This window comes from Diabrotica virgifera, chromosome 4 (assembly GCF_917563875.1).
Source record: "Diabrotica virgifera virgifera chromosome 4, PGI_DIABVI_V3a".
In the NCBI taxonomy this organism is placed as follows: domain Eukaryota; kingdom Metazoa; phylum Arthropoda; class Insecta; order Coleoptera; family Chrysomelidae; genus Diabrotica; species Diabrotica virgifera.
In genome coordinates, this window is record NC_065446.1 from 16,543,993 (window position 1) to 16,557,603 (window position 13,611).

A 13,611-nucleotide genomic window follows, 5' to 3' on the forward strand; every position below is an offset into this window, starting at 1 on the left:
TGGAGGTTGACGTCACATGTCACATTATACTAAAAGAAGATTAACAATCTGTAAAAGAAGATGTTCAATACTTCAAATTATTTTCAAATTTCAACATAACCAACAAAATCCTCATTTTTATTATTTTTGTAATCAGTGCCCAAATAACAAGAAAAACCATCTATATAGGAATAAAATGTTTAACAAACTTAAAATTCTCGTATTTTCTGATACGTGTTTAAGCATAAACCAACAGTCTCGATGTTTAGCGAGGTGGTCTAGTCGCAAGCCTGCCAAACTAATTGCTGCTGAAGAATATGATGAAGAAGCAGATAAACATTTACCAAAAGATAAACCGGCGTGGTCTGTGAATTATTTTAAAAACAAATCACTTGAAAATAACAGGTCAAAAGATATAGAGCCAATTACAATTTCAAAGAAGGGAATGTCTCCTAAAATCACAATGGACATGTTAGAAAGTACAACAGACGAAAATGGTGATTTTATTTACACGAAAATGAAGAATAATGATCCTAGGATAAGTCAGTTATTGACAGAAATAAAGTCGAACAAAGAAAGAGATAAACGAGACCTTATGCTGCTCGAAGGAAAGAGGTTAATAAAAGATGCCCTTGATGCGAAGTGCAAACTCCAGTACATTCTGTTCAGTAGATTTGATGAAGTAGATTATTTAAAACCATCAATTCCTAAAATAGGAGCAAAGTTGTATAAAATGCCTTTAAAAGAAATGCAGATGTGGTCCGATTTAACAACGTGTCCTGGTATAATGGGAATATTCAAAATTCCTGATGTTGCATCGCACAGTGTCCCAAAAGGTGCTCTTCCATTAACCATTGTTTGTGACAATATTAGGGAAGCAGATAACTTAGGTGCTATTTTAAGGACTAGTAGTGGCGTCGGATGTGAACAAGTACTTTTAACAAAGGGTTGTGTAAATGTGTGGGACTCAAAAGTACTGAGAAGTGCATGCGGAGCTCATTTTAAACTTAAAATTAAGAAAAAAGTTGACATGGATACTATTATAGAAGATCTGCCTCCAAACTGCAACTTCTTTATTGCTGATAATAAAGTTATATCAATGACTAGCATTGATGAAAATCAGGATAAAAAACTATTGTCCAAGTTATTAGAGTCTATTCCTATTGTACCTTATTATGGACTAAATTTCACTCCGAATAAACATAATGTTCTTATTGTGGGCGGCGAAACGGAAGGTATTAGCTTGAACTCTTATAGTTTAGTTTCAAATTTAAATGGAGTCAGACTTAATATTCCACTGGGAAATAATGTTGATAGTTTAAATGTTGGTACAGCACTTGGAATACTTGTTTTTGAAATGAAGAGGCAGTACCTATCTAAAATTCAAAATGATACTAGCGACTGTGTAAAAGGTGAGGTTGTATAAAATCTATATTTGTTAGGATTAAGCAATAAAAATGTAAAATATTTCCCTTTCTTTTATTTACAACTTATCATATATATCAGGCACAGCTTTTACATTTTTTGCTGTGGGTTTTCCATGTTTTCAGCATAGTTGATGTCTTGATCTGGGGTATCTGTTATGGGCATATATACCTAAATGGGGTCTACCCTAAAATCCTGACAGCCAAAATCCTGACAAGCCAGAATTCTGACACGCTAAAATCCCGACAAATCTCTAATTCTCTTAAATTGTTTGGCAGTTCATTCTAAGTTTTAATCCAATAAAAAATACTGTGTTCTGGTCAAGGTTTGATAATTTCTTTTTTAACATATATGTAATTACATTTAGATATTTCTGGTTTTTGTTTATGGGCATCTGTTTTTTATTTTTGGTTATTAAACAAAAGTATCTACTATTTAATATGAACTAATTTTCTAAATAAAATTTCCAACATAGGTACATGAATTGAATTATTTTTCTTTTGTTTGGCAATATATTTGTAGTTGAATATAATATAGTACCTACATTATATTAGGTATACCTTATCAAATCCTCAAATCAAGTTTACTTTTATACAATAGATATTACCAAGTCTCTTACATCCGTCTATTTCAGTAAGTAGAGCTTTTACATTATAAAATGAATAATTTTCTCTTTTAAAATACATAATAATTAGTACCCGTACTTATTAGTAAGTAAGTAATTAATTTTTCTATTTCAATATTCTATAAATATACAGAGAGTTCCAACGAAAATTTGACCCCCACTCCAGTAACTCAGAAACCAAGAGTTTTTTTAGAATTAAAAAAAAACATGTCAATTTGTATTGAGGGAGGACGAATTTTTTTGCATAATTTGTTCCCATTTCCTTGCCCCTCATCAGCCCCCCAGTTTTTTTTAAATAGCAAGTGTACATCATTTGACATGTATTTGTTTTCTCTACAGGACCCCTCTATTTTTTTTTGTGGTATAACTGGATTTAACTAATTTATAATAAATTTGTTAAATCCAAAATTATCCTCAATATTATTACATAGATTAAAAAAAATAGAGCGTCGTTTAGAGAAAAAAAAAATACGTTTCAAATGATGTGCCACTCGACCACACTTGCTATTAAAAAAAAGTGGTGTAAAAAAGATGCGGGGCAGTATAGGGTGTTACATTTAAGGGCATGAATTTTGCATGAAAATTCGTCCCTCTTCCATTAAAAATTGACGTGTTTTTTTAAATTTTGAAGAAGCTCTTGGTTTCTGAGTTTCTGAGGGGGTCAAATTTTCGTTGGAACAGACTGTATGATTTGATACTGCATTTGAAAAGGAAACAATCAATATTCAAAATGTAGTGGTCGGGATTTTTACTTATGCGAGGATTGTGGCATGTTAAGATTTTGGCATGTCGAGTTTTGGTATGTCGGGATTTTGGGATGTCGGGATTCTGGCGTGTCGGGATTCTGGCGTGTTGGGATTTTGGCTGTCGGGATTTTGGCTGTCGGGATTTTGGGTGCCACCGACCTAAATGACATGAAAATTTTCTGGTTTGGCTTATATTGTTAACCCTCTAGCGCTCAAATTTTTTTAGTACCTCTACCAAATATCACGCTAAACTGAAAATTATAGGGTAAAAATCTGTCTGATCGCCCAAACTTTTAAAAGCTGGATGCTTCCCCTATCTAATCCAGATTCTGGTGTGGGTATTGCAGTTGTAAAATACTTAAAAAGTAAATCTGGAAACTTTTTTACGGTCCACCTTGAGGCGAAGTAGGGCACTAGAGGGTTAATTTTATGAGTCTACTGTTTATTTCCTGATATATTTTGATACTCTGTTGTGTATTAGGATGGCTACTCCATTATATCCTGTGTTTTTAGTTCCTGATATGTAGATAGTAGATAGGGAGGTTTTTTGTTTTAAAATGTCCTTGACCTCTCCAGTATACAAGACCACATACTTTGTCTTATTTGTCATATTTTGTCTTATTAGTTCTTTCTCTACTGTGTGAAATTTTCTAGTTTGGAGAAGACCTGTCATTTTATCTTCCTATATTTATTGATTTTCTGGTTTGAAGCTTCTGTGTTTCGCTTTCAGTCACCAATTTACAAGTGACCTGCTTGGTCACGTGCTTGTGCCTATAGTAGCCGAAGTCAAACTATCTGACCCAGAATCAGCACTTTTTGTGTTACACTAATATTCATTTCATTTCGAGTGTACTCTCGAGAAGATAATTAGGTGGTTTCGTCATGCCTATCTGACATCCGCTCATGAGTGTCTGCTTCTGCTATCAAGTCAACAGCAGAAATCACTGCTCGATATAGTCTTCATTCAGTAATGACATATCTGCTGTTCTATGTCATCGGCTTCTCTACTATGCCTAAAAAGTCCGGCAGTCCAATTCGCTGTTTCGAATGTTCTTTTTATCCATTTTCAGTGTCTTCAGTGATGTGGCCTTCCTTTGTAATCTTAGACAAGGTGCTCTTACAGAGTGCTATTAACAGGGCCAGCTGAACTCTGATTTTTCAAAGAGGTGTTACTCCTCTGTGGAGTGTAGAGATAGTTAGTTAACCTCATAACTGACACAGACAGAGTTGTCACACCATTACAGGTTATAAAAATCAGGATAAGGTCTTGGAATCTTGGAAGTCTTACAAGTAAAAGTAAAAATATGTAGATGTACTTAAAAGAAAGAGAGTACCTAAAACTTGTTTGCATTCAACAGGAAAGGACAATGGGGAAAAGAACTAGATGAAGTATATCCAATAAATGGCAATAGCTGTTTTGTAAAATTTTTATTAAAAACTTTTTATAATCATAAAATCTTAAAATCAACATACAATAAATATACATACTTAATTAGGATATGTGATCAATATACATTTTTTGAATATTAATGCTTTTTTAATATCAATAATGGTTAATATGCACTGTTAAATTTAAAACAGAATACTTATTTTAAGTAGGTAATTAAATGCATGGGCATTATTTTTCATTTAATAGGTACCTACATAAATCCTTACTCTTTTTACGTTTATAATAGTCAGTTTTAGAATTCTTAATTGATAAAGTGCATATTCATTCCTTCATTCTTGTTTTAATCCATTCACAGCACACAAACCAATAAAAACCATAGTAAGACTGGCTATTTGGAATGTGTAGGGGTATTGTATGCGTAACATTCATATGTTTTATGTAGTATGTATAATGTATGTGTAATGTATAGGGTAACAACATAAGGTTAAATGGTTTTTATTTGTTTAAGAAATTATATTAAAAATTATAACATATTTACATATGTGCATATTTTCCATTATAGCTGTAGTAAAAGACAGTCAGATATTGCCATAATGTTAAAAATTTAACTCTCTGTTTAACATATTTTTTTAATGAAATGGAGATGAAGTCATTCGATATTAAATCCTTGAGTTCTAAAGTAGAATAACAGAGCAGTCAACGAGTTATGATACCCTATCGCCCACTCACCCTATTGCTGATTAACCGATTAATTATAACTCAAAATCGTAGACTGACTTTAGACAAACATTGTTTATACTCATGCAGGGGCGTCATTTGATAGGGGGCAGGGGGGGCATTTGCCCCCCCCCTAACCCTGAAAATTACTGAAATTTACAAGAAATAGATCAATTTTGTATTATGTTTGCATATAAATGTATTGTATATATAATGCTTGCCCCCCCCTATCAAAATTTCAAATGACGCTCCTGTACTCATGATATTTGGAAGAATATCTGTATGGCGTGGCGTGAGAATCTCGCCAACTACCATTATAGTGCTTCATAACGAACAACTGCTCGGAAATGGTAAAAATGTCAAATTTAAATATTTATTTATTGACTATACCATTGAAAAAATGATAAAGATAAAAAAATGATATGAGATGCATAAAGCAGATGATAGGTTACTATGTAGTAACATCAGAGAAGAAGAGAAAAACGTCAGTTAAGTTTGAGTGGAGATCTAAAGAAATGTGACTGGAACAAAATAGATGACCATAGGGTAGAACAGTGGAAGGGACCAGAAAAAAGGTGTCCAAAAATCAATAAGATAAGGCACAAAATTTATTAACTTCTTCAGTTGTTATCCCCATTTTATGCTGAAAAAATTGAATATAGTTTTTAATTTGTAAATTTTCTGTCGTGAGTTTGAAATCAAGAAGTCTAAAATATTTACAACAAAAATAAAGAGCTTTATGCAAATATTAGCTTTAAAAATGGAAATATAATAAAAATATTTAATATTTGTAATTAAGTATATTAAGATATTAGAGGAAAGTCGCCAATTATGGAATACCATTTTGTTTTTGGGATATAAAATAATACCTTTATAGAAATGAAAACAATTTAATGTTATGACACATCAGTCATACATTTTTATGTAGTAATTTGAAAGCCTTCTATTAAATATCTTCATTAACAAAAAAAAATCGAACAGAAAAACAAAATCCCAAATGAGTAACCAAATATGGAATAGGTACCCATATATGGAATATAGGCATAAACCAACATATCAATAACAAAACTAGACATAAACTTCTGAGATCAAACAAATTTAAATAAGAAAATTGTAAAAAATGAAAGAAGTAGCTTAATTCACTTGCAGACATCACAGATCCATGTATGGAACTCTGGACCAGCACAATCATAATGAGCCCACTTACACTTAATCCACTATTCCATAATTAGGCACCAACGACTGTCCATATTTGGATTTGTACATTAGTTCAAACCAGTATCAACATTTTTTCAAGTCGTTATGTTTTAATTACAGAAGGTCATAAAACATCAAAATAAAGGTACTAGGTATTGATATACGCAATAGCATAACAAGTCTGTATTCATGCATAATAACCAATAATACTTGTTGAATATATTTACCTTTGAAATTTTCTGCGAGACGGTAAAACAAAACGCGCCTGTCAGACACGTATCGTTCGCGCATCTGACACAGAGGTGTGAATACGATAATAAAGAGAGCGACTGAAATAGGGGATGGTCTTGTAGTGCGCTTCCAACTTATATTTTCGGAGATATCAAGGAATTCCATATTAGGACACTATTCCATATTTGGTTACTTTCCTCTATCTATTTCGTTTAGCTAATTGAACATGAGATGGTAGAAACATAAGCGATATTTCTAGATTTGCTACCTATTTAGATACCTAATTTCAAATTAGTTTTAGATTTTTAGTTCATCTGCCTAATCTTGGCTATTATAGTTATAGTGCCTATAAAAATATTTCAGAAAACAGTATCTTAATTACAAAGTCATTTGTATTTAATATCGTTAAATTTCGAGTATTGAACAAACTGAATATTAGCAGGTATAATGATTAAAAGTACCTACAGTATATTTATAGTTATTAAGGTACCAAGGATATTATAAGGATAATAACGCTTGAGGTCAATGGTGTATGTATATACCGAGGGCCTTTGGCCCGAGGGATATACGTTGACCGAAAGCGTTATTATCTAAACTTACGTGCATAGAAATCGGCCCACTTAAAAATTTGGTCATATTTGATGACACGTATTTCCTAAACCTGTCGGCCGATTTAAGTGATGTTTTTAATATGTTATAGCCTGATTCTTTAACAATAGGGCTTTTCATTCACAGTCATTTGTTTCGAGCTTCTGTCATGTGTCATATAATATTAATATATCTACGTCGTACGTTATTGGCATTTCCAATGATACAAAACCGAAGACGTATGACGTAGATATATTAATGTTATGTGACACATGACAGAAGCTCGAAACAAATGACAATCGATGAAAAGCCCTATATCGCTATAATAATATTGTTGGTAAACATGTAAATTTTTATTGTATACGGGGTGTACAAATCAAACTGTGTTTTTTTCTCAAAGTTCGCAACACCCTGTGGAATATTCTAGAATTTATAAAATACTGAAATTAAAACCCAACTATAGCCTGAGGTTTGCGAATGACCAAATTTTTAAGTGGGCCGATTTCTATGCATTTAATTTTATTATACCCGTGGTGCCTTCAACGTTTAATGTCCGACTAAATTATTCTTTATATGAAAAAAATTTGAATGAATTTTGAATTAATTAGTTTTCAAATAAGTAGGTACATTTACCAGCAATAGTTGTAACGTGTTTGTGGTAACCATAGTTTTACTTAGGTTTTTATTTGTCAATGTGACTGTATTTAACTAGTTATTTACATTTAATGCTCTAGGGCATTATTTTTCAAAGGCATTAGATCATATTTAACTGACTTCGAAATCATGTCATTAGTTGTCAAATAATATACCAGTCGGACATTAAATTTATTAATATGTACCTTGGCAGAAAACTTAACAATACCATTAAAATGCAAAAATAGCTTTGTAATAAACTTAAGATTATGGTTTTCTAAAATATTTTGATAGATAGATACCTACTATATAGCTAGTTTTAAATGCAGTGGTGTTGCAATATTAAACAATTTGTGAATATTTTATATTTGAAAAATAAATGAAATTTTATTTTACAAAAAAATCTTCATATTTTAAGTTCTTTAATTTTAAATAAAATCAATTATGTATATGAATAAAATTATAAAAGGATATTCCTTATAATATTTTAATATATTATTTTAAAATTAATTTAAAATTAAATATTTCAATGCTTCGAACTCACAACAGTAAACAGCAAATAGTTGCTAAAATTTATAGTTTGACAAAAATACTAAAACATAATTATCATATTCACTAAATATAACAGTTTTAAATTAAATAAATACTTTACAAACAACATTCTATCTACAAAAATATTCAAAATACTTCTTTCCTAAAATTAAATCCGTACTGATCACATTTTAATCTTAATACTCTCGCCAAATGGGGTGGACCGCAATAGAAAATTGTCACTTTTCCTTTCTTCTGATCGAGTATCTGCTTGAAAACCTTATCCCAGTTAGGACGACCGGCGTTGGTGCGAGTTTTGAGTCCTGTTATTAAGTCCCTTTTTTCCTAAATAAAGAAATCTAAATTAGAACATATGTATATGATTATAATTGTAAGTTTTACTTTTAATAAATTTAAAAATAATATCAAAAATTAAAACTATTGGGACCAAACTTCTGGTAACACCTTCGTGGTTTCTAAAATTTGCAAACCAACGAATTGCCGGAGCAAAGAATGCCGAGGGAGATCTATATTATTGCATATCGCTTCCCGCCTGTCCATGGATGCATAATTTTTGGTCCAATTGGTCAAATTATTTCCATTTCTAAGTTTGTTCAAAATATTAATTTCTTCTTTTTCTTTTGGCATCATAACCCTGGATGTGTCTTGGCCTGTCTGGCTATGCCTTTCCATTCAGATCGATCTCTCTTGTGCCCTTGCCCTTCTCCTTCATTGTCTTATATTCATGGTTTTCAGGTCTTCCACGTCATCCAACCATCTCTTCCTGGGCCTTCCTTTCTTTCGCCTTCCTACCGGCTTCCACTGTAATATTTTCTTTGTCGTTTTCAATATCTTCTTGTCGCTGAACATGTCCTAGCCATGACAGTCTTTGGCTTTCCACAAATCTTACAATATCATACCTTTCATTTAGTTCATTAATCTCGTCGTTTCTCCTGATTCTCCATGTGCCGTCTTCCTCTTGCACCGGGCCATATATTGTTCTCGGTATCTTTCTCTCGAATGTCCTGAGTTGGGCTTCATCCCTTTTCGTCATCACCCAGGTTTCACAACGATAGGTCACCACGGGTCTAATTGAGGTTCCGTAGATAGTCATTTTGGTTCTTTTGTCTAATAATTTCGATATCATCAATCTTTTATTAGCATAGTATGTACGATTTCCACTGGAAATACGTGCATTAATTTCGCTACTTACGGAATTCTTCTGATTGATTTCTGTGCCCAGATAGGTGTGAAGGCATCCACAAGTTCAATAGTATAGTTGTCTATTGCTATATTATTTTTATTCTCAGGGGTTCTTTTGATGGTCATATACTTAGTTTCTGTTTCGTTTATTTTAAGCCCTCTTTCTTGTGCTTCCGGATCAATTTCCTTGAACGTTTCTATTAGTCGTGTCGTGCTTCTACCCACATAATAATTTCATGTTCTTAGTAGATTCATAGAACATACTTTTCAGAAAAAGTATATACTAAGAATATGCGTAATTACCATTGCGAATGTGCATAGCACATACTGAGTATATACTACATTACAGTACTTAAACGTTCTATGTATATACTTAGAATGTACTACCGCACTTCTTTGCAGTATATACTAAGAATATACTTTTTAGAACATTCCAAGGACGTGCTATAAACCTTCTATTTATATACTTAGAACGTACTACCGCACATCTTTTTAGTTTATACTAAGAACGTACTTTTTAGAATATTCCAAAGAAGTGCTATAAACCTTCTACTTATATACTTAGAACGTACTACTGCACATCTTTGTATTAGAAGAATATATTTTTAAGGATATTCTAAGAAAGTGCTATCAAGTGCTATATTGCTCAGAAGTATGTTTTCAGCATCACCTAATCTCATCTTAGGGTCTACTGGTTCTACCAAATACCTATTATATTTACATATTTTAATGGCAAATGAGAATGTAGTTAGCACCTACATTCTGCAATGTTACTTAAAAAGTAAGTACATATTTATAAATTTTAGTTGTCTATATAAACTATTATATTATAATATTTAGCTAAACCATTGTTAAACTAAACTATGTATGAGTAACTAAAATTTATATACTTATATGTATTTATTAAATAATATTGAGTTACCAAAATAGATTATACCTATTTTGAAGCACCGCAAACAAATTTGTTATTTAAATAAAGAGATTATGTATGTTCTTTAGTCCTAGTACTTTATTATCATTCGTCTTCATCCTTAACACTGCCACACTGCATAGATATGTACATATTTTCGATTTCATGTTTTACCGTTGTTTCCTACCTTGATCCATTCAGGTAAGAAATGGTCAGAATAAGACAAGACGGGGTTAGGGGGATATGTATTGTGGAAGTGGAATAACTACATCGGTGCACCAGTGAGTGTTGCCAAATGGAGGGAAATTTCACTTTTTGCGGGAATTTTCAACATAAAAGGTGATAAAGGGAAAAGTAAAAGAGAATTTTTGTTCCAGTCCAAATTGTAAAATATTAAAAAAAATCAAAATATTTGAAAATAATTAAACATATCTTCTCAGATTTTGTAAACAGGAGGGAATTTTTTTTATAAAAGTGGGAATTTTTAAGGTTGACGGAAAAAGCTTACTCGATGGTTGGCAATACCAAAGCCTTTGCGGTTGTGGGTTTTGGCATGCTTTGGTTCTTGAATGGCCCGTATCACAGCCTCCCGTATTGAATTGAATGTACCCTAAATTCAAATTCCAACGATGTAAAAATACTCGTGATAAACTCGAAATGGTAAAGTTATTTCAATTATGAAAACGAATTTTTAATAATAAACGTTAATACAATTAATGTTTAAACTTTTTTACCATACAACAATTTTGAAATGAAATTCGTCCAGTACTACCTACATACATAAATTTTATTAATTATTCTAAAATATAACGAAGTTGATAATCTATAAGGCTAATACTATACTTTCTATACATACATATTATTTTTAAGATATTTTAAAAGTATCTACTTATAAGTATGTGTTAAGAATGTACTTATAATTATGTGCTAAGAATATTCGATAAAGGTATATTCTAAGAATAAACTTTTACGAATATTCCGAGTAACTACGTACACGAATGTACTCAGTATATTCCGTACGAGAATATACTTTAAAGTATATGCAAAGAACATGAAATTTAGAATGTTTTTTAAGGTACATGCTATGCTTGTACTACGCATATACTAAAAAGAATATACTCCGACGAATGCTGGTAGTATATGCTTAGAACATGATACGAACATCATTGTTATGTGGGTACTAATAATGGCGACAAAATATTAATTTATCAACAGATATTAACATTTACAGGAAACCCTACCTAGAAATAATATTTATATATTACCTTCTCGTGTAATAAGTCCAAAGCGAGCTGCAATCCCACTGCCTTCATGTCAGTTTTTTGCAATGCACTCGTGATATACATATGCATTTCAAGGAATCTTTCCAAGGCACCTCCAAGTTCCGCTTGTTCAATTTCAAGCTGCGAAAGTAAATTAACAAACCACTCAAAAGATCTTTGATCTCTATTTATCCAGAAGAAGTCAACCTAAAAAAAATTTAATGCAATAAATTTGATTTTCAGGAAAATAATATTGTGAAATACATAAAATACACCGGAAATTTTGAAGAAAGTCCACAAAATGGTTCTAGCTGATCGTAAAGTGAAGGTGCCTCAATTGACAGGACACAAGGATTATTATAGATAGGGTTACCATACGTCCGGATTTCGTCCGGACAGTCCGGATTTGAAAGGCATGTCCGGATTGGCGTCCGGATATGAGAAATGTCCGGATTTTTTTCTTTAAAAAAAAAAAAAGGAAAACACTTGGCCCTGCAACGGTGGGAAATTTCATTCTTCGCAGCACCTAGTTGACTGCTTGTCAACAGCGCACGAGCACGAGCAGACAATAATCGGTTGACAGTTAGTTGAGTTAGTGTAATGACTACTGTGTAATTGACCGTGCATTAATGTTTTATGTTTTACATACGTGCGTATAATTTGTGATGACAAGTGCCATATATGAATTTCGCATATTATGTACAATTAGGCGAGCGGCAGCAACCCCTAAAATGATGTTATACCGACAATGAAAATTAACTTTCAGGTGAATGACTAATTTTGGTCATTGTTTATGTTTTCGAGATCGCTGAATCCGAATATGAAGTTTATTTTTTTCTAGAATTGGTGGAACCTGTACAAAAATCAAATTTTATGCAAAAATGCGAAAAATAAATTGAGATGATTTTTCAACTTTAACTCTTTATCTCTGTATCTTTGGTTGCTGTAAATATTTCCTTTCAAAAGTTTTACTGTATTACCTTTGCTGTAAAGTATTTAGATAACAATGAGATTTGTCCGAGATTTTTAAATAAATTAAAAGAGGAGTTGTTATTTTTTAAACATTTTATCGTCAGATTTCGTTAGTTTCATGTTTACTTCAAAAGTTGGGTGACATACTTTTTAGTTTATAATTTTAACCAAAACAACATTAAAACATAATTTATGAAGAAGTTTTCTAGAAAACTTTAAGTCAAAATATGCAACAGAAAAAAAGTTATGTAACTTTATAGATGAGTGGCACTACTCCAAAAAAACGCTTATTTCCCGAAATACTGACCACGGTGTGCTGAATGGCTTATTTTTTTTTTCATACTTCATAATGAACTATTTTAAATGGGAAGTAAGCCACAATTTTACCAAAAAAATGAATTTATTAACGTTTCGACGCCAAAGTCGGGTGTCGTTGTCAAAATACAAAATAATACTAAATAAACAAAAATGTTGTTGCTTAGTAAAAAATTATTCTAATAATTTATTTAATCTGACTCATTTATATCGGCAATTCAGGCATGTATTATACATTTTAAAGTAGAAGACTTTAAAATGATATTGCCAATATTGATGAGTTGCGTTTCCTGGGACGACTTTACTAAAAGATAGTTTATGAACATTCGATTACATGAAATCAACCCCAACTCAAGAATATCCGCCACAAAAAATCATAGCATGTGGTCTGTCTTTAAAAATATAACACATGCAACTATGGCAGTAAAATTCTCGCGCTAGAGATTCCATAGTAAATCACGAGGGAAAAACAGGAAAAAACCTCGTGATACTATCCCGACATCGTAAGTATTTGGGCTTAGATTTAGTTTACTCTCAAAAATAATACCAATAATTGTGGCTTATTTCCCATTTAAAATAGTTCATTATAAAAATGCCACAAGGAAATAGCTTCAGAACAAAATTCATACTTCATGTTTTTGATGGTACTGAAAACAAAAATGAGGTTTATTTTGAATTTCAAGTGGGGAAACATTGTCAAAATCGCAAATTTACCCTAAAAATAAATAAAAAGGAAATCACGTTTATCTCAAAATTTAAAAGTTGCACCATACTTTTTTTTTCAATACCACATTTTGTTCTTTGTACTCTGTATTTTAATATAAACTTAAATAAAAAGCTAAATTTCAAATTTCGTCACTCAACTTTTCCGATTAAACTTTGCATTT

The 13,611-nt window shown here is 31.7% G+C and overlaps 2 protein-coding genes across 3 annotated transcripts in view; one reads left to right on the forward strand and one right to left on the reverse strand.

The window, feature by feature from the left end:
* Positions 1-68: 68 nt before the first annotated feature.
* LOC114339619 (rRNA methyltransferase 3, mitochondrial) lies at positions 69-1,448 on the forward strand. Its single transcript, XM_028290276.2, has one exon. It carries the CDS (start codon positions 176-178, stop codon positions 1,403-1,405), a length of 1,230 nt encoding a protein of 409 aa, XP_028146077.1. The 5' UTR covers positions 69-175; the 3' UTR covers positions 1,406-1,448.
* A 2,740-nt stretch (positions 1,449-4,188) lies between these two features.
* The window catches only part of LOC114339608 (NADPH oxidase 5), a 443,824-nt gene continuing 434,401 nt past the window's right edge, over positions 4,189-13,611 (reverse strand). For both annotated transcript variants that reach the window (XM_050649031.1, XM_050649030.1), the window contains 2 exons: positions 11,441-11,644; positions 4,189-8,407 (listed from right to left, as the gene is read on the reverse strand). In XM_050649031.1, the coding sequence (XP_050504988.1) occupies positions 8,210-8,407; positions 11,441-11,644 (402 nt within the window). In that variant the 3' untranslated portion in view covers positions 4,189-8,209. The remainder of the gene's footprint in view (positions 8,408-11,440; positions 11,645-13,611) is intronic.